Source organism: Argentina silus (assembly GCF_951799395.1).
Source record: "Argentina silus genome assembly, chromosome: 5".
In the NCBI taxonomy this organism is placed as follows: Eukaryota; Metazoa; Chordata; class Actinopteri; order Argentiniformes; family Argentinidae; genus Argentina; species Argentina silus.
Genome location: NC_139659.1, coordinates 20,077,822 through 20,103,851, shown reverse-complemented (window position 1 = coordinate 20,103,851; position 26,030 = coordinate 20,077,822). Strand labels below are relative to the sequence as shown.

At 45.7% G+C, this 26,030-nt stretch overlaps 1 protein-coding gene across 1 annotated transcript; it reads right to left on the bottom strand.

Moving 5' to 3' along the window:
* Nucleotides 1–5,231: 5,231 nt before the first annotated feature.
* Nucleotides 5,232–23,287, bottom strand: LOC310804945 (ras-related protein Rab-3C-like; the record flags this gene model as incomplete). The annotated part of the gene is made up of 5 exons (XM_083670400.1): nucleotides 5,232–5,422; nucleotides 6,046–6,170; nucleotides 10,439–10,557; nucleotides 21,982–22,191; nucleotides 23,264–23,287. 5 exons carry the CDS (start codon nucleotides 23,285–23,287, stop codon nucleotides 5,232–5,234), a joined length of 669 nt encoding a protein of 222 aa, XP_083526526.1.
* Between the last annotated feature and the right edge of the window lie 2,743 nt (nucleotides 23,288–26,030).

The window sequence follows — 26,030 nt, the reverse complement described above, 5'->3', positions numbered from 1 at the left end:
GTATGTTACTAACTGAAATCATAAGCCCATGGACTAACATTACCTTTTCTCTTCCCCAAATCTTACCACCAAATCACATTCAAGAGGCAAGAACACTTCCAACATGATTGCACATGAATACAACTGGATTACATTTATTGTCATCGTCTTAAAAACATCTGTGCTATACATTCTGCACACATACACACGCAAGTGCATGCAGACTCTCTCACACACACACACACACACACACACACAAGTGCATGCAGACTCACACACACGCACACACAAGAGCACGCACACGCACACACGCATTCGCACACACAAGTGCATATACACACACACACACACACATCCCAGGAGTAATTCATGGAAAATAAAACAAGTCACTGTATAATGATTTATTATCAATAACTTAGGTCCATCTGATTATCCAGAGATAAACAGCAAACATGTTTTATTTCTTCAACTACATCAGAGTTATAGGGTTACATACAGTGTATGTTCATTATACAAACCAGTTCAAATAAAAACCACTGCAACTTCTGAGTCACCAGCCACGTCATCAGCAGCGTTTGTCATCAGTGTACCGTTGCTACTTTACATCTAAGAGATGGTCCGATGCAGACACACACGCTCCGAGCTACGGTACATAGATGTAACTGTACACACACACACACACACACACACACACACACACACACACACACACACACACACACACACACACACACACACACACACACACACACACACACACACACACACACACACACACACACACACACGTAGAGAACATGTGGACATACACGTACATACACATGTAGCAGTGTTATGGTGATGTCGCGTGTTAAACAGTGAGCAGATCCATCAGGCTGTTGAAACAGGGTTAGCCGTTCTAGGGTTAGGCTTAGGGTTAGGGTTAGGTCTGGGACAGGGGGTTTAGGGTTGTTGTGTCTATCCAGCGCCTGGGGGGGGTAGTTGTGTGAGCGAGGAGGAAGAGGAGGGGGCAGAGGAGGAAGAGGAGGAGAGGTCCCAGAGGGTATTGGAGGTGAGCAGCTGGTGTTTTAGCCTTGAACAGATGTGACAGGAGAAGACAGGAGGAGGACGGACAGTACATCAGGGGAGGCTGGTAGAGGTAGAAATTGGAGGACGGGCTCATTGTAATACATAGAATGGAATGAGGAATCGTATCGTACCAATGTCTACCTCCACCGGCCTTCCCTGCAGTATGTACTGTTAGTCCTGGACCCCCACCACCCTTGTCAAGGAGTCACATGGTAGTCTAACCTAGTCCCAGCAAACTATATGTCAGGGGAGGCTGAAGGTGGAGGTAGAAAGGAGGACAGGCTCATTGTAACACAGGACAGACTCACGTTGTCATATCATCCCTCATTCCATCCCACACATTACCATGAGCCCGTCCTCCGGTTTCCCTCGTCCACCAGCCTCCACTGCCCACTGTACTGAAGGTTAAAGGGTTGTTTCTCTTGTTGGGTGTTGAGTTATGAGATGAGTGACAATGACTGCCTGTGAAATGGTATTACTCCTGTGAGCCAACTAGGGACAGGGAGACGTTACCAAACGTTTGTCTTAAAGGGTGTGGGCGAAAACCGGAGGGTGCACACAGAATCATCTCCACATGGTCTTCTCTAGCCTATGATACTCCACATATTCTGAACAGACAACTCAGATACTGGGACGTTTATGCTAAGAAGGTGCCCCATACTTCACTAAATAACTGAACTATATAAACATACAACACGATATAAAGCCCTACCCATGCGTATGTGTCCCATCTTCTCATTCACACACACACACGTGTAGGGCACATCTTACTTCACATACGTACTTTCCGTACTAACTCTAAACTAACGTCTAAGCTAATTTCTATACTACATCATTTATTTTTCTCCACTTCAAAGGATTTCGACTGTGCTTCAGCCCAATTGAACCCCTACTGTCACACACACACGCACACGCACGCACACATACACGCACACACGCACACACGCACGCACCCACCTCCACCCACACACACACACACACACACCTTGCAAAAGCTCACAAGAGATTCACTCCTAACAGTTATGCATGGCACTGACACTGATGACTATTTACAGAGAAACAGGCTTTTATAAATATTGCACTTATTGGCCCATTGCAGCTCAGGACGAGACCCAAGGATGCACAAATACAACAGTACAGTATAACCATAGATATATATATATAGAAATACACTTATACATCTCGCATATATGCATGCAGGTGTGATGCTGAAAATGGTTTGCGTCAGAAAATGCAGCGATTTATATTGGCAGGCAGATTTATATAGAGTGCAATCGCAACATTTTCTGCAGGACAGTATTTGGCATGACACAGGACAGACATGGTCTCTAACTACCAGTAACATACTAAATTTTTCCACAAAATAATTACAACACCTAAAACAGCTTGGTGGTTTGTTTTCAAACACACTGGCACATGTGATTCAAGCTAGAGTCATGTCTGGCTTCTTCTAGAAAACTTTCCAACCAGGGGAGACTGGTGGAGGTAGAAATCGGAGGACGGGCTCATAGTAATGCATGGGACAGAAGGCTCCTCATTCTTTCTCATTCTGATCCATGCATTACAATGAGCCCGTCCTCCGATTTCTACCTCCACCAGCCTCCCCTGCTTCCCACTGTACACTAGTACAATAACGTCACAGAGAAGAGAATCTAATTAGGAAGTCGAACTTTACCGCGAGGATCAGTTGATGAAGTGATTTGACTGTGAATAGCGATGTCGTTAGAGGCTAATAAAAGTCTCGAAGGTGAAGTCTGAGGGAATGAATGAGATGAGGGATGAATTATGGAAGCGCTCCATATTTATAATCCCCGAGTCGTGTCCGGTCGGTCAGCCTGTTGAAATATTGATGCTGTGACTCACGCTGCTGAAACAGCCGTCTGGGACCTCTCTCCTCCGCTTCACCCGCTCAGTGTGTCTCACAACTTTTACTGTCGCAGTGGAGGACCAGGGGAGGTTGGTGGAGGTAGAAATCGGAGGAAGTGCTTATTGTAATGCATGTTATAGAATCAGGAAAGGGATCAAATACACGTGTTTTTGATACCATTCCTCGTTCCGTTCCATGCATTCCAATAAGCCCCTCCTCCGATTATTTCTACCTCCACTGAAATAGAATTATGTTCTTTAACAACACTTGTAGGGGCGTTTTTTACAGACACAGACTAAGCCTAACCCTGGACCAGAAATCACTCTGAATGGAGGTTTTTAGTACCAGACCAAATCTTAATCTCCAAGTCCGTTTACCTACCCTGTATTGTTGGGGGTTCGGACTAACACTTCAGAAATGCTTTAGTGTTAAAAATAAATAATAACAATCATTTGGCAGTATTCCACACAGACAGAGAAGAGTTGTTGGCACACAGAACCAGAACTCTCCAGAACCAGCAGCCTGGGTCACCTTTCATACCACTTTGCCACCACATTCAATTCACCATCTGTTTCACCATGTAAACAGGTCACTACCACACTCATGTTAGTCGAATCACCACTACCTTCACTACACAACGATGCTGTACATGTTAGTATTAGACAACTACTATCAACACACGACTACTAACTAGTACTAACAACTAACTATACTGTAGCTACGAACCAACAGTTACTTTTACTACATTGTTTATATCCTGAGTATAACGCCATGCATCTGTCTACACTACAGTAGCCTAAGAGAAGTCTATGGGTTTGATAAAACAAACATTCAGTCAATCTAATGTGGTGGTCAGGTGGTCTAGATAACCCAGGAAGTGCCGGGTGGCGTCGGTTTGTGTTGCAGTGGACAGAGGAACACATGCAGGACAGAATTCAGGTTCCTGTAAGACATGGCAGTGACAACAAAACAATATACAATGATAACTATGGTGAAGCATCGCTTTCACAAGGTAGTTAATCATGTTTTTGAAGGTAATGTTCAATGTTTCACAGTGGCACTAGCACACACACACACGCTCACGCACGCACGCAAACACACACACACACACACACACACGGGGAGAGAGAGGGAGCAAAGACAGGCTATGTAAGGGTGGACAAATCATTATACCATTTCATAAACCACACACAATATTTTCTCTGACATATAGCGTATACAAGATCATGTATTTGTCTTTTTATATAAACAAATAGATGCATAAATAAATAAAATAAACACACAGCTCAGTGTGACTCACATTGTATAAACTACAATGATAATCATATCAATACAAATATTTGCTAGTATGTTCTCTCTGTTCTAAAGGTCATAGTGTCATAGTAAATACATATTTTAGATGATCATAGATGTTTATGTGGATGGCTTTACTGTGTTCTGTAAATGCTGGGTCACACTTTAAACAAGAGATTACTTCTTCGTAAGCCCTTTACAGACGAGGATTTGTGAAGCGTCTATGCAGGCCTTGTAAAAGAGGTTACGAACGTGTCACAACTTTAAAGTTGTCATTTGTTTAAAGTGGTACCTAGAAATGTATTTTTTTCAGTTGTGTTGAGTTAACGGTATATGTGTCACCAGTGGTTGATTCATGCATCACACCCAGGATGGCAGAAGAGCTAATAAATGCTCTTACTCTATATTTACCTTTTTATCTATGATGGATTAAAATAACCGGTAAAAGTAGCACAACAGCAAAGTTGTTAAACGACATGTAACCCCCTCAAAGTGATTTTTTTTTAGGTTTGTGGGGGGTTTCAGCAGGCTACATCACTACAGGAGGGGAGGCTGTTGGAGGTAGAAATCGGAGGACGGGCTCATTGTAATGCACGGAATGGAACGAGGAATGGTACACGTGTTTGATACCATTCCTCATTCCATTCCGTGCATTACAAAGAGCCCGTCCTCCGATTTCTACCTCCCCCAGCCTCCCTTTGCTCTACAGTACAGTCTAGTCTAGTACAGCATACACTACCAGTCTCAGTATGTGAGCTGTGGTCTTCACATCCTCTAGTTTAACATGAACAACTGAAAAACGTCCAGTGAGAAAATGTACTAGGCACATCAGAAATGTTGATTCATGAGACTGAGTCGATTATTCGGAAGAGAATAATAAATTAAAGGTTTTACGCCTCTACCTACTGGGTAATACAATATTTTGGCAATATCACACATCCTGGAGTTGTTGTTGTTGTTGTTGTTGTTGTTGTTTTCATTGTCGTTGTTGTTGTTGTTGTTGTCTGTCTTCGTCATGACGACACTAACAGCCACAGTTGGGCTGCTGTAAAGGAGGGGGGTTGTCGGTTAGCCTAGCGTTGGGCGTTCCCGTGGTAACGGCGGGGTCAGTCTCTAAACTGTCAGACATCTTGTCGCATATGATGTCCACGAGGCGCTCGAATGTTTGTTTGACGTTGAGGTTGTCCTTGGCACTCGTCTCGAAGAACTCAAACCCTGGGAGACAGAGGAGTCAGCACAATAGTAAGGTGTGTGAGAGAGAGAGAGAGAGACAGACAGAGAAAGACACAGGGGGAGAGAGAGAGAGACACACACAGATAGAGACAGAGAGAGAGAGAGACAGACAGACAGAGACAGAGAGTATGTTCACCCTGCAAAACAGTGCCCTATCCCAATCCAGAGCCATGTCTGGATACCTCCGCTCTGTTCACTGATTCGACCTATTCATCCTTTCCTCTCCACCAATCAGAGAGAGCGGCAGTGAGATATGCTTTCCCGGAGTGTTCGTGTCAGCCAATTAGAAGTGTTTCATTATCACCAGGTCCCAAAGGCTCTAATGTCTACCTAACAGAGGTGTTCTAGGGAGGGGGATTATGTCTCATAATTCACAAATTAATTAATTCCGCATAATTCCAAATATCATAATGTATCAAGATGTGAACTTCACCGATCTTGAACCTACATGTTCTCAGTTATACTTCCTCCCAGGAAGGGAAGGATGGAAATATACTCAGAAGTTATACAGTAAGTTCCGGTGAACATGCAGGCCTCTTATATTGAAACTCAGCCCTGAGGGTATGGCTGTGATCATTTGATTGACAGCGAGGCTGTCCACTCACCAAGCTGTTCGGCCAACAGCCTACCGCTATCCACGGACACCACCCTCTCCTCCTCCATGTCACACTTGTTCCCTGCCAGCACCACCTGGGCGTTGTCCCACGAGTACGTCTTGATCTGGGTCGACCTGGGTTAGAACACAGAATACAGAGACAAGTCTTAGTCTGGGTCGACCTGGGTTAGAACACAGATCCATCTCAACCATCGTGGACCAGAGATGACAATAATGACAGTTCCATTACAATACGAGACAACTGGAACATGAGAACGAGTAGGGCCTAATTTGAACGGGCCAACGTCGGACAAACGGTTCTATGGACCTTCACTACATCTCTCTTCACTTTTAGAAACAGGCATACTACTGTGTGTTTCTGACAGGCATCTGATGACAGGGTGGAGAATGTTCCAGAACAATACAAACTAAAAAAAACAAGGCCTGCAGCGTTTTCACAGACTCGACGAGATGAGGTTGGCACGCATCCCCAGTCAACTAAAACTCCTGTTCTACACAGAAACGCCTCAGGTCTTCTCCACCACCTGGAATCCTTGATAAAAAAAATAAAAAAAAAAAAAAAACAGTCACGAACTGAACGATCTGAAAGGTTGTCGAGGACCTTGAAGTTCCCGCAATAGCTAAGTCTCTGACTAATAAATGGGTTTTAAAAAACGGAGCGTTTTAGCCTCGCTGTTCAGTTGAGAGGCCGGGTGCTACGGTAACCTGGTGCCATGGCAACAGTGTCGCCGTTGGAGAGAGAGAGAGGGCAGGGTGAGGAACACAAGCAGATACAACAACACAAACAACAACGCTGTGCATATACTGTACGGGGGGGGGGGGGGGGGGGGGGGGGCAAAGAGAGGTGGAGGGTAGAGAGAGAGAGAGAGAAAGAGAAAGGATATGTACAGTCTGTGTTCATGTGTTGTACTGTATGATAAAGAGAGACATTAACACAAGAGAGAGCCCAGTAGAGTGTGTGTGTGTGTGTGTGTGTGTGTGTGTGTGTGTGTGTGTGTGTGTGTGTGTGTGTGTGCTTGTGTGCTTGTGTGTGTTGGTGGTAGCAGTGAAAAAAAGTGTCAACAAAAAAAAAAAGAATCTGCGTTCCGTTCATTGTAATAGAAAAGCCTACAGTCTGCTCTCCTGACTCGCTCTCTGTTCATCTCATTGAACTCTCCCTGTAGTTGCACGCCATTATTCATCCCCGTCAACCCATAGTTCATATTTCTGCTGAGTATCGGCTCAATGCGCTTATGATGGATTATGTTGCGGGAGCACAACGTGCGAATATGGATCTTTTTCCAGGACGAATCGCGGAAGAATTCTTCCTTACGAAGCACTATTGTCATTGAACATCCTTAGAGGCTCTCGTGGCCCCAAGGGAATGGTGGAGGAGCGTGAGATAAACATGTGACCTCTTTCCCGACGCCTGAAAGGGGTGACATCACGACGGCGATCGCCATGGTGATGGATTCGGTATTAAGTGTTCCGGTGGGACGGATGAGCGCCCGGATCACAGGCGTATGAACGCTTCTCTGACTCAGACGGCCCTGGTGTTCCCACTCTTGTTCCCCGGGGGTGGGGGCACAGAGAGGTGGAGGACAGAGAAAGAGAGAGAGAGAGAGAGAGAGAGAGGATAGTAAGAAAGAGAGAGAGAGAGAGGTGGAGGAGAGAGAAAGTGATGGGGGGTGTTGGGGGGCTGGTGTGTCATCATGCAGCAGAGAGAGGGTCCAAGTCGCTGGGAAGAGACAGGATGTGACATAATCATGCGACAGGATGTGACATCATCATATCTTTTCCCTCCGCTCCAACTCCCTGGCCTGGCTACTGTAGCCATCAGGAATAACATAATGGAGCGCTACAGTTTCTCCCCATTTCCTCCCTCCCTTTTTCCCGACCCGGTATTAAACCATGAACATCTTGTATGAATCCCACCGATAACTAACTTCCCCCTGTGACCGTGGGATACAGGTTGGGTTGTGGGTTGGTTTCCTCCCTCGCCTGTACTTCACAAATCACATCTCCAGCTCAACATATACCAGGTGACTGGACACTCTAACTAGTCCATACGCCCCAAAGGGAGGGTCAAAACCAGCAGACACTAGACTTGTTTACACCCCTCTTGGAGAACCTGCTGCCATCTGCCCCATCAGTCGGTTAGTCAGTAAGTCAGTCAGTTGTCAGCCAGCCAATCAGTCAGTTGCCAGCTGTGTCTGGTTCTAATACTGTGATACCGCCGATGACCCCTGCGTGGTTGCTGTGGTTACGCCCAGGGGTCAGATTGAGGGCAGGCACAGTTCCAACCCTGTTGGTGGCAGGCTAGACACGTTCTACTCACAGGAAGATCATGGATCTCTCATAAGTACGGTCACACGAGAACTGAATTGAACTGAATAAAATAGGTTTGAAGAAGGTTAGCAGGCCGAAATGTTGGGTATTCAAATAAAACAAAAGTAGAAGTGAGCATAAACTGATTTGGGGACAGTTTTGCGCCACCAATAAAACCCCAATATAACTCCAGCATCCACCCTTGTGTGTTCTCCTGGCTATCCTCATTCAGACGGCTTGTTATGAGCAGACTTCAGGTTTGACCTCCCCCTGTGAGAACATCAGGCTCCAGCAGCATCAGCTGACCTGCAGAGGAACCGTCTGCTGGGGGGGATCGATAGGCTGTCCACTTCACTGACCACAGCAGTAGCCCCCCCCCCCCACACACCCCACCATCCCCTACAGGGACCACCGGGCCTCAGGGCTGCTCTTAAAGTCAACCAATCAAACAATCAATCCATCAATAGTCCTCTCCACCCAGTTGGGTCCCACACCTGCTCTTAAGGAGGAGAGCATCAGTGGTTGGGATCAATAGCATTAAATATTAACCTCCACTGGCCTCCAGAGATGACAACTGCCCTTCCGCTTCCTTCTCTTTTGTCCTGTTTTACCCTTTTGGCTTAAATATCATCCAAGCAAGTCAACCTCCCCTGAGGGACGATGAAAGACCAAAGGCCACCGTCTCTACGAGGCTAACATTCAAAGACACCAAAGCCATTTTCTGTCGATGTCAACATCCGGAAAGGAAATGGTACATCTGAAGTGATTTTTTATTTTTATTCTATTCTATTGACTTTGTGCCTTTGACCGCAACACAGCCTTGCTAAAAACCATGATTCAGCATACCCTCATGTGTTATTGGTGTAACATTCCATGCCACCCTATTTTACCCCCCCCCCCCCCACCCAGCCAGTGAGTTGTAAGGACAACTCCCCCCCCTCCCCCCAGCCAGTGAGTTGTAAGGACAAGCCCCCCCCACCCCACCCCCAGCCAGAGTTGTAAGGACAAGCCCCCCCCCCCCACCCCCAGCCAGTGCATTGTAAGGACAAGCCCCCCCCCCCGCGCCACTGAGCGACGCAACACGACCAGTCTGTCGCCTCGCCACCATCAATCCACTCCCTGCCTTGAGGGAGCGAACGCCATCAGGCCCGGGGAACACAGACTTCCTGCCACGCTCAAAGTTCAAGGTTCAAGGTTTCTTTATTATCCCCTAGGCCCTATTAGTCCCTATTGGGCCCTATTAATTTTGCAGCCAGGGTTCACAAAGACAGAATACAGAAAGGACAACATCACAACAACATCAACACAATAAATGGCAGAGCGATTGATATCTACTAGTTGTATATGGCTAGTTCAGAGAAAAAGAAATTCATACCAAGTACAGAAAATGCAAGTGTGCAAAATGTGCAGGGGTAGTACAAGGAATACAGCCAAAGTGCTATTTGCCATTAAGCATATCAATAGCACTTGGGATGAAGGAAACATGAAATCTTTTAGTCCTCCTAACAGGTGCCCTGAAACGACGGCCTGGGGGCAAACGCTCCGCTTCCCTTCGCCACCCAGTCAGCTTCACTAGACAAAATGGCCGTCCTCTGCCCGCCATCTCTGGCCGCTGAGGTGGAAGTGGAGCGTTCTGCCAAGCTCACCCCTGACTGACGGACTCACTCAGCCTTTCCTCCCCTCGTCCTGCCTTCATCCACAGCAGACAAGTTGCTGCTATGTGGGGCTTTAACTCATTCAGTGCCACGGATGAATAAAGTCATCCAAATGGTCAACATTCTAGGGTGCCAGGGTGACTTTAATCACCAAAAATGCCTAAATGATGATGCTTCATTTTGTAGCCAATCAAAGTATTGTCGCTAGGTAAATACCACATAAAACACTTGGCGCTCTAGGGGGTGACTGTTCCCGGAATTCTTTGGCAGTGAGTGAGTTAAACCAAGCCTGCTTGTCGGAGGGTAGAGCCAGGTGGTTGTGGGGAGGTGAGGAGACACAGGGAAGGGAAGAAGGTCCAGACAGGTCATGTTTACAGAGTGACGTAAACAAACAAGAGATCAGACAAAGGTCAGACTCACCAGTCCTGTACACAGGCAAACGACTCCTCGTTAGTGATGTCGTACATGAGGATGAAGCCCATGGCACCCCTGTAGTAGGCTGTGGTGATGGTTCGGTACCGCTCCTGGCCCGCTGTGTCCTACAGAGACAGAACCACAGAGAGACAGACAGGGTTAGTAGGTTCAGACAGACAGACAGACAGACAGGGTTAGTAGGTTCAGACCAATACACAGACGAGAGTAGGCTGAGAGAGAGAGAGAGGGAGAGAGAGAAAGACAGACAGACAGACAGACAGGCAGTGTAATGTGCTTAGGGCATCGATCCAACCTGTGGAACAGTCCATAAAGTGGCCCAGGTGTAAGTGCAACACAGAGGAACGTGAGGAGCTGTATTTCAACCACAGCCAACCACAGCAAGCCAACCAATCACAGCTAACCACAGCCAGCCAACCATAGCCAGCCAACCATAGCCAACCATAGCCAGCCAACCAACCACAGCCAGCCAGCCAACCACAGCCAACCACAGCCAGCCACAGCCAGCCTCAGTCAAGCGTTCTAGAATCATCACACCCGGAGCGGGCTCCCGCTGCCCTCACGCTTCCATGCCTCTGTTGCCATGGCGATCAGAAGCGAGAGAGAGAGGAGAGGGAGACAGAGAGAAGAGGCAAGGTGAGGCAGGGACTCTGAGCTATAAGCTTCACAATGTGCTGCTTTTATGATTACAGTGAACACACCAACGCCAGCGAGCAGACAGACACGACTATCACACTCTGCCTGCATGTGAAGGAGGGGAGGAGAGATGGCCTTGTACAGGATTGTCAGCGACCTCTATGTATAACAATACATGAATACAAAAGCTTGTATCTTCACATTTCAGGTCGCACACACACACACACACACACACGTGCACACACACACGTAAGCATGCGCGTGCACGCGCACACACACACACACACACAGCTGAGCTTTCTGCCCCTCATAAGCACACGCCTGGGAGCTGTTATCAGACAGAGAACCAAAGAGCTATTTCACTCCTCAGTGTCTCCCCTGACACTGTCTGACAGAGACACGGTGTGAGGCGACAATGTCACCTCAACCCTCCTGTCCTCTCTCACTCCGGAGAGAGAGAGAGAGAAAAGAAAGAGAGAAGGAGAGAAGTAGAGAAAGAGAGAGAGAGAGAGAGAGAAATAAAATAAAGAAGGAGAGAAAGAGAGAGAGAAAGAGAAGGAGAAAGAGAGGTCGAGAAAGAGAGACATCACTTGACACCCATGACATTCTCCTTACGGCCCTCCATATTGAGTTTCTTAGAGACCCTCACCTGTGCACCAGAGCAGAAGGTCATTTATGAACGTCTATGGCACTGCTTCTGAAAGGTCAGATATGAATATGAGACAGTGCAAATACCAGGTGATTATTAATATAGTGTGGTCGTGGAAAGCTTTTGCCTCATAATTCCATAACTCTGTGATCGCTAACGAAGGCTCTATCGCCAAAACACGTCCATTTGTGACGACTGATCATGAATGCACAAATGAGGCCTATTAGCACCTACGGGGGGGGGGGGGGGGGGGGGGGGGGGGCGTATTATCTGGCTATACCAGCGTTTGACCACCTGTTTTGAGGTAAAATATGCTGCGTAACAACATAGTTAATGCAGTATTAGGCATTAACTTCGACTGGTTAAGGTTCGGCATTAACTTTGACTGGTTAAGGTTAGTTGTCAGGGGAAGGCATTAGCAAATATTAGCATAAGCAACAAACAAAACAACTGTGTCCCCAGCGTGATTCGAACCAGCAACGTTCGGGTTACAGGTCAGGTGTTTTTTTGCGTCAACCACCCCGCCCCCTCCCTATGCGGCATTCTGCCTTCTGTGTTTACCAGCCAGTATAGCCAGATAACACCACCACACAGATTGTATTCTTTGGTCTGCAGAAACGATCCCCCAGACCGTAATAATTTGGAGACCGGGTTGACACACACTCTTGTTCAGACTATTACAAAACGATATCACATTTCAAAACAATATGGTTCATCAGCATGAACACTTAGAGCTTGAGTCCTTCTCAGATCCGTCCCCACATTCTAACCTTTCAACCACAACCACAATGTCCCATGGGATCAGAATCAACACACTGACGCCGCTAAGAACTCATATTGGTTTTTATTGAAGTGTTCTCACATAAACCAACTGGTGTAGCAGAGAGACAGCCTGACATCCACTGAGAAAGCCCTCAACAACCGCTCTGCCAATCAGCTTTGAGCAGCAGGCGAATATTGTAGCCACACACACGCACGCGCACACACAGAGACAGACACACACACACACACGTAGCATTAGCACTGCCCTCTGGTAGGTGGTGGAGTGTGACAAAGTGGTAATTTTCTCTTCCATCGCTGAGCTGAGGCTTAGCTCCGTTTTCAGACAACCACGCTCTTATCAGACTTGGCCACACACACACACACACACACACACACACACACAATGTGCATGAACAAGCACACTGTCAATCACTTGCCATTCCTCTTATTCTCTTGAACTCATACACACATGCTTGTGTGCCTGGTGCCCACACACACACACACCCCCTTCCTATGAGCTTCGATGTTTTCTATTTAGTCAATATGTCTTCTTTAATGCTGCCCCTGGACTGACATCCGATTGGCTGCAGCTGAGCAAACGTGAGGAGAGAAGAGGAGCAGATGGCCTTTTACAGCATCCGCCCCCAGGGTCCGGCAACGGGGGCCATGCTGAACACACACACACACACACACACACACAGACACACACACACACACACACACACACACTTTGCAGACATACACACACAGTTTGAGTCCTTCGGAACATTAATGTCTTCTTCTTCTTCAGCTTCTAATTAGGTGTCGTTTTGAGGCTCCTTACTTCCCATTCATCTTCCACTGGGAGGCTGTTATACTGCAGAGGAACAGCAGCCAGGGCCAAGTCCACCAGGGCCACTTCTTTCCAGCAGCGCTTTGATCAGACTCTGAATGTACCAAATTAACCAGACAATACGTCTAGACAAAAAACACCGTCTCTGTAGCCTGTCTGGACATCTGTCTCTGTCCAAACATAGCAGAGGGGGTTAGGAGTCGCGCTCCTGACAAGTAGCCTTTCCAGAGACGTGTCAAGCCCGAGTGTTGCCCTCTGACTACGAGGATGTGTTCTTGGTCTAGTGGTGTACGTTTAGGTTTGACGGGCGGGAGACCCGGGTTCGAATCCAGATGGGTTATACACTATTCACCCTGTACAGGGCTGTGTGTGCGCAATGTACCCCTCTTTGACTTTGAATGGTCAGACCTGATGGATTGAATGAACACATCCTTCCCTCAGGGTCATACACACAGTTCATATTTTCTACTCTCTCTCTTTTCTCTTTTATGACTCCTTCACCTCCATCTGTTTTCATCCTGGCTGCTCCTCCACTCTGACTTTTATGGATGAAAGGATGAAAGGATAAAAGGATGAAAGGATGAAAGGATGGAAGGATAAAAGGATGGAAGGATGGAAAGACGTAAAGACTTAAAGACGGAAGGACGGAAAGATGGAAAGACGTAAAGACGGAAGGATGAAAGGATGAAAGGATGAAAGGATGAAAGGATGGAAGGATGAAAGGATGAAAGGATGGAAGGATGAAAGGATGGAAGGATGAAAGGATGGAAGGACAGAAGGACGAAAGGATGTTCATTTGTATGTCGCACGCTTTATCTCCGATATCTCTGACAATTTTGATGAAATCGTCAGATGAAATTGGGTGAATGATGATCTTGCCATACAGATTGTTTAGGAGTTTTGAGGTGACGCCGATTCATCTCGTGATGGTGAGGCTTAAGTGATAGGTTATCGTTAAATGTCACAACAGGGTGCAAAGAGGAGAGCGCACCTCAGACCGCCCCTTTTGACCAACTGACTGTTTTTAAATAAAACTGTCAAATCCTTGGAAACAAATCAATAAGCACTACACGCTCCGGTAGCTTTCCAGCCTACCTCAAATCGGTGGACTGCCTTAAAATAAACGCAAAGCTGTAAGAAGCAAGCACTGATAATGAATCAAATAAGCACTACATCGTAGGTATAGATCCCAGTCAAGTTGCATTAACCTGGCACTGTCTAGCCTAGCCTAGCCTAGCCTAGCGTTAGCCTAGCCTCAGATGAATGTGTCTGGCCATGGGCCAAGCCTCCGTTTCTGCACCCAGGAGCTCTCTATTGATCCCAGCTGTGCCCAGGCCTCGGCTCGGCCCAACCCCCTCATCCCTTTACCAGACAGAGCCATAAATCAGGACAGAACAGCAGTACCACAGACTAAGGCTTCTAGGAGGAAAACACACAGACAGACTGACACGCAGATGGACAGGTAGATGGATGGAAAGACAGACAGGCAGGCAAACAGACAGACAGATATACGGATGAAAAGACAGACAGACAGGGGGAGGGGTGGAGAGGGGGAGAGGGGGGGCAGAGAGAACACGTTCCAAGGACAGATGGAACTCCCATCAGGTCAGACCTGACTGACTGGCATGTATAGTACAGTAGAAATACTGGACAAACACAAGAACACACTGCAGCCCCAAGAACACAGATTCATTCCGGAAACCAGTTTTGACTGAACAGTCACTAACGAATCACACGTGTAGATCAGCAGTAACACAATCACGTTTAACCCCACAATGTTAGCCTCATCAACCACATGCTCATCAGCTTGAGTGTTGAGATGAACGTCGAGCAGAGAATACAAGAGGAGAGGAGAGTCAAGTGTCTACTTGACCCTGCTCCAGAACAGTCAACAAACAGTACAACGCTCTCTCTGTCTTCTCTGTGCGACCCAGCGCCCGTGAAAACACCATCCCTGTTGTAGACACATGGCGCTGATCTTGAAGCCTGGTTTTATTCACCACTGTCTGCCATAAGACTTTCAAAGCGGCCATTTGCATTCCGAGGATTTCATCATGGAGGCACACCAAAGCTTGCCTGTCAAATGAAATCCTGACGCCTCACTGCACTGTGTAATAAGAATCCCAATATCCTAGATTTGAGTCAAGGCATTTAGGCTATAATATTGTTATATAACGTGAACATTGAGCCCTGGTGAGAGCCTAGTACTGCAGATAGAAGTGTTGTGTGTGTGTATGTATGTATGTATGTATGTATGTATGTATGTATGTATGTATGTATGTATGTATGTATGTATGTATGCATGCATGCATCTCCTCTCTACAAGGAGAAAACAGTATTGCCTTCTGTTTATGTATAAAGCCCTTTTACAAAAACTTCACATCACTCCTAAATTACAGAACCACTTGTTCTTCCACCCGAACACAGGAGCGGTTAGTTCTCGAGGTTCCGCATGTTTCCCCCCGACCTTGGAAAAACAGATTTTATCCAGTATGGTCTGAAAAACGGGAATGAACTCCAAGCAGTACTAAAACTAGACTCTCTAGTACCACTTTGGCATTTTAAATCGCTCTTAGGAGACCTGGTTACAGAGGAGTGTTCATGTTTTGTATGAAATTGTATCTTACGTTTGTTTTTGTTTGTTTTAGTTATTTTCTTGTTTGTACCTTATGTATTTGTATCATTTGTATTGCAGCGCTCTCTTGAAAAAGAGACTCTGGTCTAAATATGACTCCCTGTTAAAATAAAGGTTAAATAAAGGGTTTTAATTGTCATAAGGACAGATAACAGTTTAACACTAGGGCTATGCTGCCTAGCAGTGCTGACATTTCCCTGAATGAAATGAGGGATGAAAAAAATGGAGAGAAAAGCGTCCATCAGCTCTTTCTCTCTCCTCCCCCACCTCTATCTCTCCATCTCTTTCTTGCGCTCCTCTCCCTCTATCTCTCCATCTCTTTCTTGCGCTCCTCTCCCTCTCTCTCTCATTTCTCTCAACCATCCCTCTTTCCAACACTCCCTCTCTGTCACTATGTCTCCATTTGTTGTATTAGTGTGATTTTGTAATTGTTAGTGGCAATAAAGGTTTTTTTTAGAACCACACACACATACACACACACACACACACACACACACACCTCCCCCCCCCTTTCCAGATTTCTCCCAACAGGCTCTGAGGTAGGACGACCAGCGTTAAAAATAGCTCAAGATGAATAGGCATGCCACACTTCCTCCCAGCGTACAGCTCTACCCAACCTGCAAGCCTCGCCACCAATCATGTGACTGAACCGTGGCCAGCAAGCCTGTCTTTGAAGCATGTGACAGGATGTGGTAGTCAAATCGCACATCCAATCAGACAATGTTCATGTGTTATCAGTCAGGAGTGTCAGTCCTTAGGACAGACCAGGAGATGCTAGCAGGAGGTTAGCTTATAGCTGTGTCTATCCTAACATAAGCTAAAAGGTTGACCTCTTAAGCCGGACGGGCCCATAATTGGTCCCAAATTCTGCTTTCATTTGATCATTCATTTGATTATTGATTACTTTATCTCCTTGTCATGTGTAGTATGCTATTCTGAACTATGGTCTGAGCATATTTACACAAAACATCAAGGTGTCACCCATCAAATGGCATCCTGCTTTTGCATGTGATCATCATATTTAAAATGTTTTTTAGGCAGAAATTTGTCAAATAATGCATTCAGCAGAAGACTACATAATATAGAATGAATATAAAATCACACGATTTAGATATGACATTCTATAATCTTACGTCATTCGTGATCACACTTAACTGAATCCGGCAGAGCACATTCAAAATGTCTACGTTCCCTTAAGTACGTCGATATAAGAGCGTACCATTCTAAAGAGATCTCACTGTTTCTTCTCACGCTGTGTCTTATCGAATACAGCACATCAGAGGCATCTTTGAAAGGCTGAGGACCCACTGCTGCTTCAGTTAAATGACGATCCCACAGGGTGCATACACACACACACGCACGCGCACACACGCACACAGTGTATTTTCTGGACAGTAAGAGGCTATACATTATCTCCCCATCTGAATCACTGCAGCTGAGGCGTCATCACCAAAGGCATCTGTTAGACTGAGGCATCTAGGCCTGGGGTGCTAATTATTATCCCACAGCGCCTATTTAGGACACGCTAACAAGCTAAAAATAGGGCCAAGTATTACCATTTGAATAAGAAATCAATGAATACATATGCAGCGGTTCATTATAACGACTGACACCCGTTGGAGAGCGAACGGAGGAGAATGATGTCAGTTTTGACGCAGCATCTGGAAGTCCTTACAATGATCCAGACAATGTGTGTTGGAGATAAGATCGAATAGCGTGACTACGCAGAGGTAGATGGGGATGTCATAACAAATCCAGGGAGAAAGGCAGGCAGGTGCACACACACACACACACACACGCACACACACATTGGAACAAAAGACACCTTTCGGAAACAGAGCAGCTGTTCTTGAGGAAGCTGTGGTAGTTGGATGTCGGAGGGTAACGATGAGAGATGGGAGGATAATAGATAATAGAGACATAGGAAGCTGCTGTGTGTGTGTGTGTGTGTGTGTGTGTGTGTGTGTGTGTGTGTGTGTGTGTGTGTGTGTGTGTGGCTAAACAGCCTTTACTGCAGAGGCAGGACAACAGGCCTGAGATAGATAGTGGCTGACACGCCAGACCACAACAGTCACCAGTCATCTCTGTATTCCACTCCTTCCCTCCCTACACACAGTAGGACAGTGTCTCTATGAACCAGTCAACCAGTCATCTCTCTATGAACCAGTCATCTCTCTGCAGTATGAACCAGTCCTCTCTCTATGAGCCAGTCATCTCTCTATGAACCAGTCAACCAGTTCTCTCTCTATGAACCAGTCATCTCTCTGCAGTATGAACCAGTCATCTCTCTATAAACCAGTCAACCAGTTCTCTCTCTGTGAACCAGTCAACCAGTCATCTCTATGAACCAGTCATCTCTCTGCAGTATGAACCAGTCCTCTCTCCATGAACCAGTCATCTCTCTAGAAACCAGTCAACCAGTTCTCTCTCTGTGAACCAGTCAACCAGTCATCTCTATGAACCAGTCATCTCTCTGCAGTATGAACCAGTCATCTCTCTATAAACCAGTCAACCAGTTCTCTCTCTGCAGTATGAACCAATATACCAGTCATCTCTCAATTGTATGAACCAGTCAACCAGTTCTCTCTTGATAGTATGAACCTGTCAAACAGTCATCTCTCTGCAGTATGAACCAGTCATCTCTCTAGTTACATCTTAACGGTCCCTCCTAAAGACCTCTTCATCCCCACTACCCCTCTGTACAAGTTTCTCTCCTGTTAAAAAAAAAAGAAGAAAAATGTTTCCTTCTTCTAGCATTGTGATTGCCTATGGCCCCTGGACCGAGCATTGATTACTTTTTCTTATGATGACTGATGGATAGATGATTCACTTACTTAAACAAATGTAGTTGTTGTAAGTCGCTTTGCATAAAGGCGTCTGCTAAATGCCATAAATGTAAATGTAAATGACCTACTGCCCCTGCCTCTCGTCCTGACTGGATCTAGGTCCCTCCCCTAAGATGTTCTCCTCAAATGACAAGAGGACACAAGGAGTTTCTAACAATTGAGAAAGGACCCTCAACTGAAAGACCTTTGGCTCTGGCACAGCACTGGCACCAGGGAGACAGAACACTATTCTAATCACTAGGACTAGCACACCTGGTTCAGTGACTCAACATACCATCTTAGCCCTTCTGAATCAAATGCGTCAGTGCTAGGCCGGAGCAAAGCGGTCCTTTAAGCTGGTGTTCAGTGTTTATAGTGGCATAGCCTTCTGTATCCCCAATCTAGCTTCAGATAATTAATCATTATTATTATTATTAGATATGGCATAGTGTGAGATTGCATCAGTGTTCTCTCAGTGCTGGGGTCTAGCAGTAGAAGTGGATTCATGAAACTACTGTTTTACCACAGTGAACTGAGCCTCTGTACTTCTCTCTGTCCTTAAGCCTCTCTGAGTTGCCATGATGGAGGAGTGCTGCTAAGCAAATTAATAATCAATATCAATAAAAACTCCTCCAGAACCGCACAACTCGATTCCCGACATCCGGGACTTCCGGCGAAGCTGCGTTATTGGTTCTACCTCCCACAGACTGTTGTTACCAACAGGGTAGGGTGACCTAGCTACACTTAGCCTATTGGCCGCTGCACACTAGATTCACTCGCTTGCTGCTTCCTAAAATCAATCTTAACTCTGGTTCTATTGTGTGTAACACACACACACACACACACACACACACACACACACACACACACACACACACACACACACACACACCTCTGTGCTTGCTCTAGGCCTGTTTCCATGGTTTCAGAGCGTGGCACGGTCTGGTGGCACAGGGGTGGTGGGTATTTGTAGAGGTGTGTGTGTGTGTGTGTGTGTGTGTGTAGGTGTGTGTGTGTGCCCGGGGGCAGCATGACGATGAACGAGGAAGGTGAAAGGGTGTTTTGTATTTACTGTAAACCGCCTACTTGTGAGTCTTATCTGCTGGCTTTGTTGTGTTTGGTTGTTTGTTGTTTTTATGGCTGTGATTCATGGAGCTGTTGGAAGACTGTCATAAAGCGGAGAGAGAGAGAGAGAGAGAGGGGGCATCTCACGCCTTGTCCTTGACTGTTAATGCCGCAGGAGGACACGCACTCTACCCAGCACTCTATTCATTATCAAGGCTAACATTTCAAAGAGCAATCGACAAAAAAACGTATTCCTCCTTCTCCTAGACGTCAACTTGTATACCTCTAGCGTAGAAATACTGATCGAAATGTACATCAAAAAACACATAGAAATGTATAGCCTCAAACTCAGTTCATAAAGGTTGTTTTTCTAAACGGCAAGTTGTGTCAATAACACACCACTGACACGGTGATGAACAACGGGCTTGTGTGCCACCACCTGGCTTATGGCATGCAGCCATTTTGTGCCAGAGGGACTCAAAACATCAGTTTCTCTCTGCCTAGTTGTGTGGACACTGGGGGTACGGAAACCGACGGTAGCCTAATAGCTGTAATGTGAATCTATGGGTGAGAGGATGAAGTCAAGTAGTAAATTAAGTCAAGTAGTAAAATATGAATCCGGTGGTGAGCTAAAGCCTGTGAGTTGAAGCTAGGCTACCAATAGCCTGCATCTTCAAATATGTCCGCCATGATTTCTCCTCAGCAAAGTAAACCTTACATCCCCTGGAGTCTATGTGGTTTGTGCTTGAAATCAACTCAATAACAAATGTGTCCTGATCCAAGGTTGTGGTATTTACATAGTATATTAATATATTTGTGCATTGTAAGCATTTGGTTCGATTCTAGCTGCTTAGTAGGCATCAACTGTGGCGGAGCCAGTGAGCAGGCCGATCGATCAGTTCAGTTGGTCCGGTTAATTAGTAGCAGTGTTAATTAAAACTCGTTACGTGACCCTGTCAGATTGGCTGTCAGGTGAAATAAAAGTCAAACCATGACAAGACACTACACTATTCTATCAGTAACGCTGTAATCATAACTATAGAGCAGGGGAGGCTGGTGGAGGTAGAAATCAGAGGACGGGCTCATTGTAATGCATGGCACGGAATGAGGGATGGTATCAGACACGTGTTTCATGCATTATGCCCATCCTCCGATTTCTGCCTCCACCGGCCTACCCTGGTCTGTGTGTGTGGTAATATGAACCCCAACAAACGCAATAGAAACCTTTCTAGGGCCAGGAGTTTTTCCCCTACCATGTGACCGAACCAGGAAAAACTCAAGGCCCAAGTGATGACAGTTATTCCTGGCCCTCATATAACTGTTGTTAAGCATGACAATATCCTTAGATCACTAATCATTCGACACAACAAGGCTTCGTAGGGTTGAAGTCTAACCCTAACCCCTAACCCTAAGCATGACAAGATCCTTAGATCACTAATCATTCGACACAACAAGGCCTCGCAGGGTCGAAATCACTCAATAGACTTTGACAGATGCGTGGGTGTCTGAATACTGTGTATGAAAATAAATGCCCCTTAAGTGACCATTTAAATAAGCGATTAGTCATGTGCAAAGACATGTCAGAGCGAGACAGAGAGAGGGAGAGAGAGAGAAAGAGAAATATAGAAGAGGGGGGGTGAGAGAGAGGGAAAAGAGAGTGATTTTCTTCTCTGAAGATGGTTATTTTGGAGTCATAATGTCTCATCTATGGTATCCATCACTGTCTCTCTCCATTGCACTCCTCACACAGCCTTGTAAAGGTTCAGACCTTCATGTTTAGCAATCAGGATCAGACATTATTGACAGGTTAAATACACAAGGATATGGTCAGCCACCACCGTGCAATATTCATAAAGTAGTGTTAACCCTAACCCCAGCCTTAACCCTAGCCCTAACACTAGCCCTAGCTCTAACCCTAGCCCTAGCTCTAACCCTAGCCCTAGCCATAACCCTAGCCATAACCCTAGCCCTAACTCTAATCTTAACCCTAACCTAACCCTACCCATAGCCCTAACCCTAACCCATGTCAACAGTGCCCGAAAATGTGTGTGCGTGCGTGCGTGCATATTTGTGTGTGGACAGAGACAGCATTACGGCATCCTACAGACACAGCCAACGTAGTCTCACCCATATCTGCAGCTTGATCCTCTTGTCGTTCTTGTAGACGGTCTTCACCTTGAAGTCGATGCCCACCGTGCTCACAAAGGCCGAGGTGAAGGAGTCATCGGCGTAGCGGAACAGAAAGGAGGTCTTTCCCACGCTGCTGTTTCCGATGATCAGCAGTTTGAACATGTAATCAAAGTTCTGATCCGACCCCTCTTTCTGTGTGGCAGCCATCTGAGAGAGGAGGAGAGGAGGTCACAGATTAATGTGTCAGAATGTGTATAGCTCAGTGTTTGATGTCACGTATACACACACACACACACACACACACACACACACACACACACACACACACACACACACACACAGAGACACACACATGCACGCACACAGACACATGCAAACACACACACACACACACACACACAGTTTCATCAGCACCCTGTTTAAATTTTCAACCCCCTTTTATAGAAACGATCAAAGCAATCTGGAAACATATTCATAAGGATGGCCTAGTTAGTTTAGTGCCCATCAATCAACCCAAAGACTGACTATCCATATGTTATATGTATCTAATATCTACCTGGCTGATGTTGGCCAAGGAAGACAGAGCATCAGTTTATTTTCATACAGTACATGCTATAAAGGCAACCATAATATATCTTTTGTCAGTTTTCTTTATGAATCAATGTAAGGTTTTGAATTTGACTTTCTGATGGACAGAATGATTCACTTCACAGAATTATGTATTCTAATCAATAAGGGAGATTGAAGAGAACATATGTATGACCTTTTATGATTCTACGTGGGTTTTTTTATAGCCCTAAAATGTCTCATTTGAACCTGTTTTTGGTCAAACATTGACCTATTTAATTAACCCTAAACAATTACAAATTACTAACACATAGGCTATTCAAATGGATACAATGAATTGTGATGTAGTCGTTTTTTCTAGACCACAAATGTCCAGATTTCAGAAGGCTTTCCACATAGATGCACCCCCACCCCCACCCCCACTTCACAACCCCGGCAGGGTGTGTTACTCGACATCACTTGTTTCCGTTATTTAGACGTTATTTTTGCATAGTTGCAATTGCAAAATATGGCCAGAAATGCCCAATGCAATTTATGAATACAAGACAACCCTATTCTCACATTCTCAACCTCTATCGATCTAAAAGACAGGGGTGCCAGATGCGCTTGATTACGGTAATTGCCGTGCAGTCTAAAAATAATTTACACGCACGTCGCCTAGCCTCACACAATAAATGGAATATGAAATAAAATAGCCTCCATCTAGACCTACCTGTATAGGTGCGTCCTGTCGCATGCTACCAGATGCCAAGCGGATGTGGGGTGTGTGTCTGCGGGTTCGGTTGAGCGGCTGGTCCCGGGGATGCTCCGCGGTGCCTCCGGGTGTCAGATACGGAGAGGCTTCTTCTCCGCTTCTCTTTAGAGCTGCACGGGAGCGCGCAGCGGCACGCGACTGGCTGCGCGCGTTCACGATCCACTCTTTCACGCGGCTGACGGGAAATGCAGTCTTCAGCCGGACGATCAGTCATAGTCAAAGATACATATATATACAGCTCTGGAGACCACTGCAAAATGATCAGTTTATCTGGTTTTACTATTTATAGGTATGTGTTTGAGTAACATGTTTTATTCGATAAACTACTGACAACATTGCTCCCAAATTCCAAATAAAAATATTGTCATTTAAGAGCATTTATTCGCAGAAAAACTGGTCAAAATAACAAAAAAGATGCAGTGTTTTCATATCTCGAATAATGCAAAGAAAACAAGTTCAAATTCATTTTTATACAACACAATACTAATGTTTTAACTTAGGAAAAGTTCAGAAATCAATATTTAGTGGAATAACCCAGATTCACAATCACAACTTTCATGCGTCTTGGCATGCTCTCCACCAGTCTTTCCACCAGTCTTTGCTGTTGGGTGACTTTACGCCACTCCTGGCACAGAAATTCAAGCAGCTCGGCTTTGTTTGATGGCTTGTGACCATCCATCTTCCTCTTGGTCACATTCCAGAGGTTTTCAATGGGGTTCAGGTCGGGAGATTGGGCTGGCCATGACAGGGTCTTGATCTGGTGGTCCTCCATCCACACCTTGATTGACCTGGCTGTGGAGCATTGTCCTGCTGGAAAAAACAATCCTCAGTGTTGGGGAACATTGTCAGAGCAGACGACTTTGTACGTGGCTTGATTCATGCGTCCTTCACAAAGACAAATCTCCCTTGCTGAAGCACCCCCAAAGCACCCGCAAATCATCACCGATCCTCCACCAAATTTTACAGTAGGTGCGAGACACTGTGGCTTGTGGGCCTCTCCAGGTCTCCGTCTAACCATTAGACAACCAGGTGTTGGGCAACGCTGAAAATTGGACTCATCAGAGAAGATGACCTTACCCCAGTCCTCTACGGTCCAATCCTTATGGTCTTTTGCAAACCTCAGCCTGGCTCTTCTTTGCTTCTCGTTGATGAAGGGCTTTTTTCTAGCTTTGCATGACTTCAGCCCTGCCCCTAGGAGCCTGTTTCCAACCGTCCTCGCCGTGCACTTCACCCCAGCTGCCGTTTGCCATTTTTTTTGTAGGTCACTTGTTGTCATCCTACGGTTGTTGAGTGACATTCGAATGAGTTGGCGGTCATCCCGGTGAGTGGAGAGTCGTTTTAGCCCTGTGCCAGTCTGTAGCTTTGTTGTCCCTAATGTCTGCTGCTTGACCTTGTTCTTATGAACCGCCGTCTTTGAAATTTTAAGGATGGAAGCAACCTGACGCTCACTGTATCCCTCTGCCAGTAAAGACAGAATAGAACCCTTCTTTTCCTCACTCAAAAGTTTTCTTTTCAACTCTTTTGGCATGGTCAATAGTTATTTGTTTATTCGAATTACTTTTGAGGTACTACTAGCACTGTTTTTGCCATTCAGCTGGTCCTATTGCAAGAGGACACTGATGACCACAGCAGTGTTTTTTATACTTTTCCTCATGAAATAAGATTTGGTTCAGGTGATCACCTAATCAGTACCTCATTAAGTAGAATGAGGTGTGCCTGTATTGGAATTCTGTATTGGACACTGGAATGGAATGGCTGCCATACATGTAGAGATGCTGATTTAAGACAAATTTTGAGTGGTCTCTTAATTTTTTCCAGAGCTGTATTTACAGATATATCATATCTGGTATTTATATGCCATATACCGTGTATATATATACCAGATATGATTATTTCCTTGTATGCTCTACCTCTATAAACCACGTGTGGACAGGTGTGGTAGTTATGAGCATAACGAGATTCACTATTTTCTCACTTTACACACAATCCATTAATGTATGGATGATTGACAGTGAAACAGTGAGTATACTGGGCCTTTAATGTGGAGATTGGATCAATGAACATGGTTCTGATTGGGTCTCTGCACCATTCAGCACCGACAGCGACCTCTAGCGGCCTGTCGGCTAATCTGGAGGGAAATACGAGAGGCTTGGAAGGTGGGTTCTGAACTGTGCTCGGTCAAAAAACGAAATGAATACTATGCTGCTAATGAACGAACATAGGAGTTTTAAATGTTATTTTATTATAGAGCATAACTGATTTTGCGAGCAGAGAGCAGGCTGTCCTCACTGGAAATGCTGGAAAGATGTACTACCGTGAACATCCAGGGGAGATAAGGACAATGTTTGTACAGTACCACGTTTAGCGATGGCTAGAGTTGGTGGCATCTTCATGAAACACTGCACTAGGTTATAGAGACACCGAGACATTGGTCAAGTTACGTTTTTTACTCTTCTTTTACTTTTCTCGTGCTAAATAACAATACGGAACTGGGCTGTCATGTGAGTGTAAAGGGTGTTGTCCTGTGTCGCTTTCTGCAGGTGTGCTTGTGGCAGACGAAAGTTAAACTAAGACAAAAAAAACTTGTAAAACTTAAACAATAAAAGCCTTGTACAAATACACACACACACACACACACACACAGAGGAATGTTCTGTTCTGGCTGTTCTCCTGTCCCCAGTCCATGTTCATCATGCCAGGCCTCAGAGTATGTGTTATGCTAAAG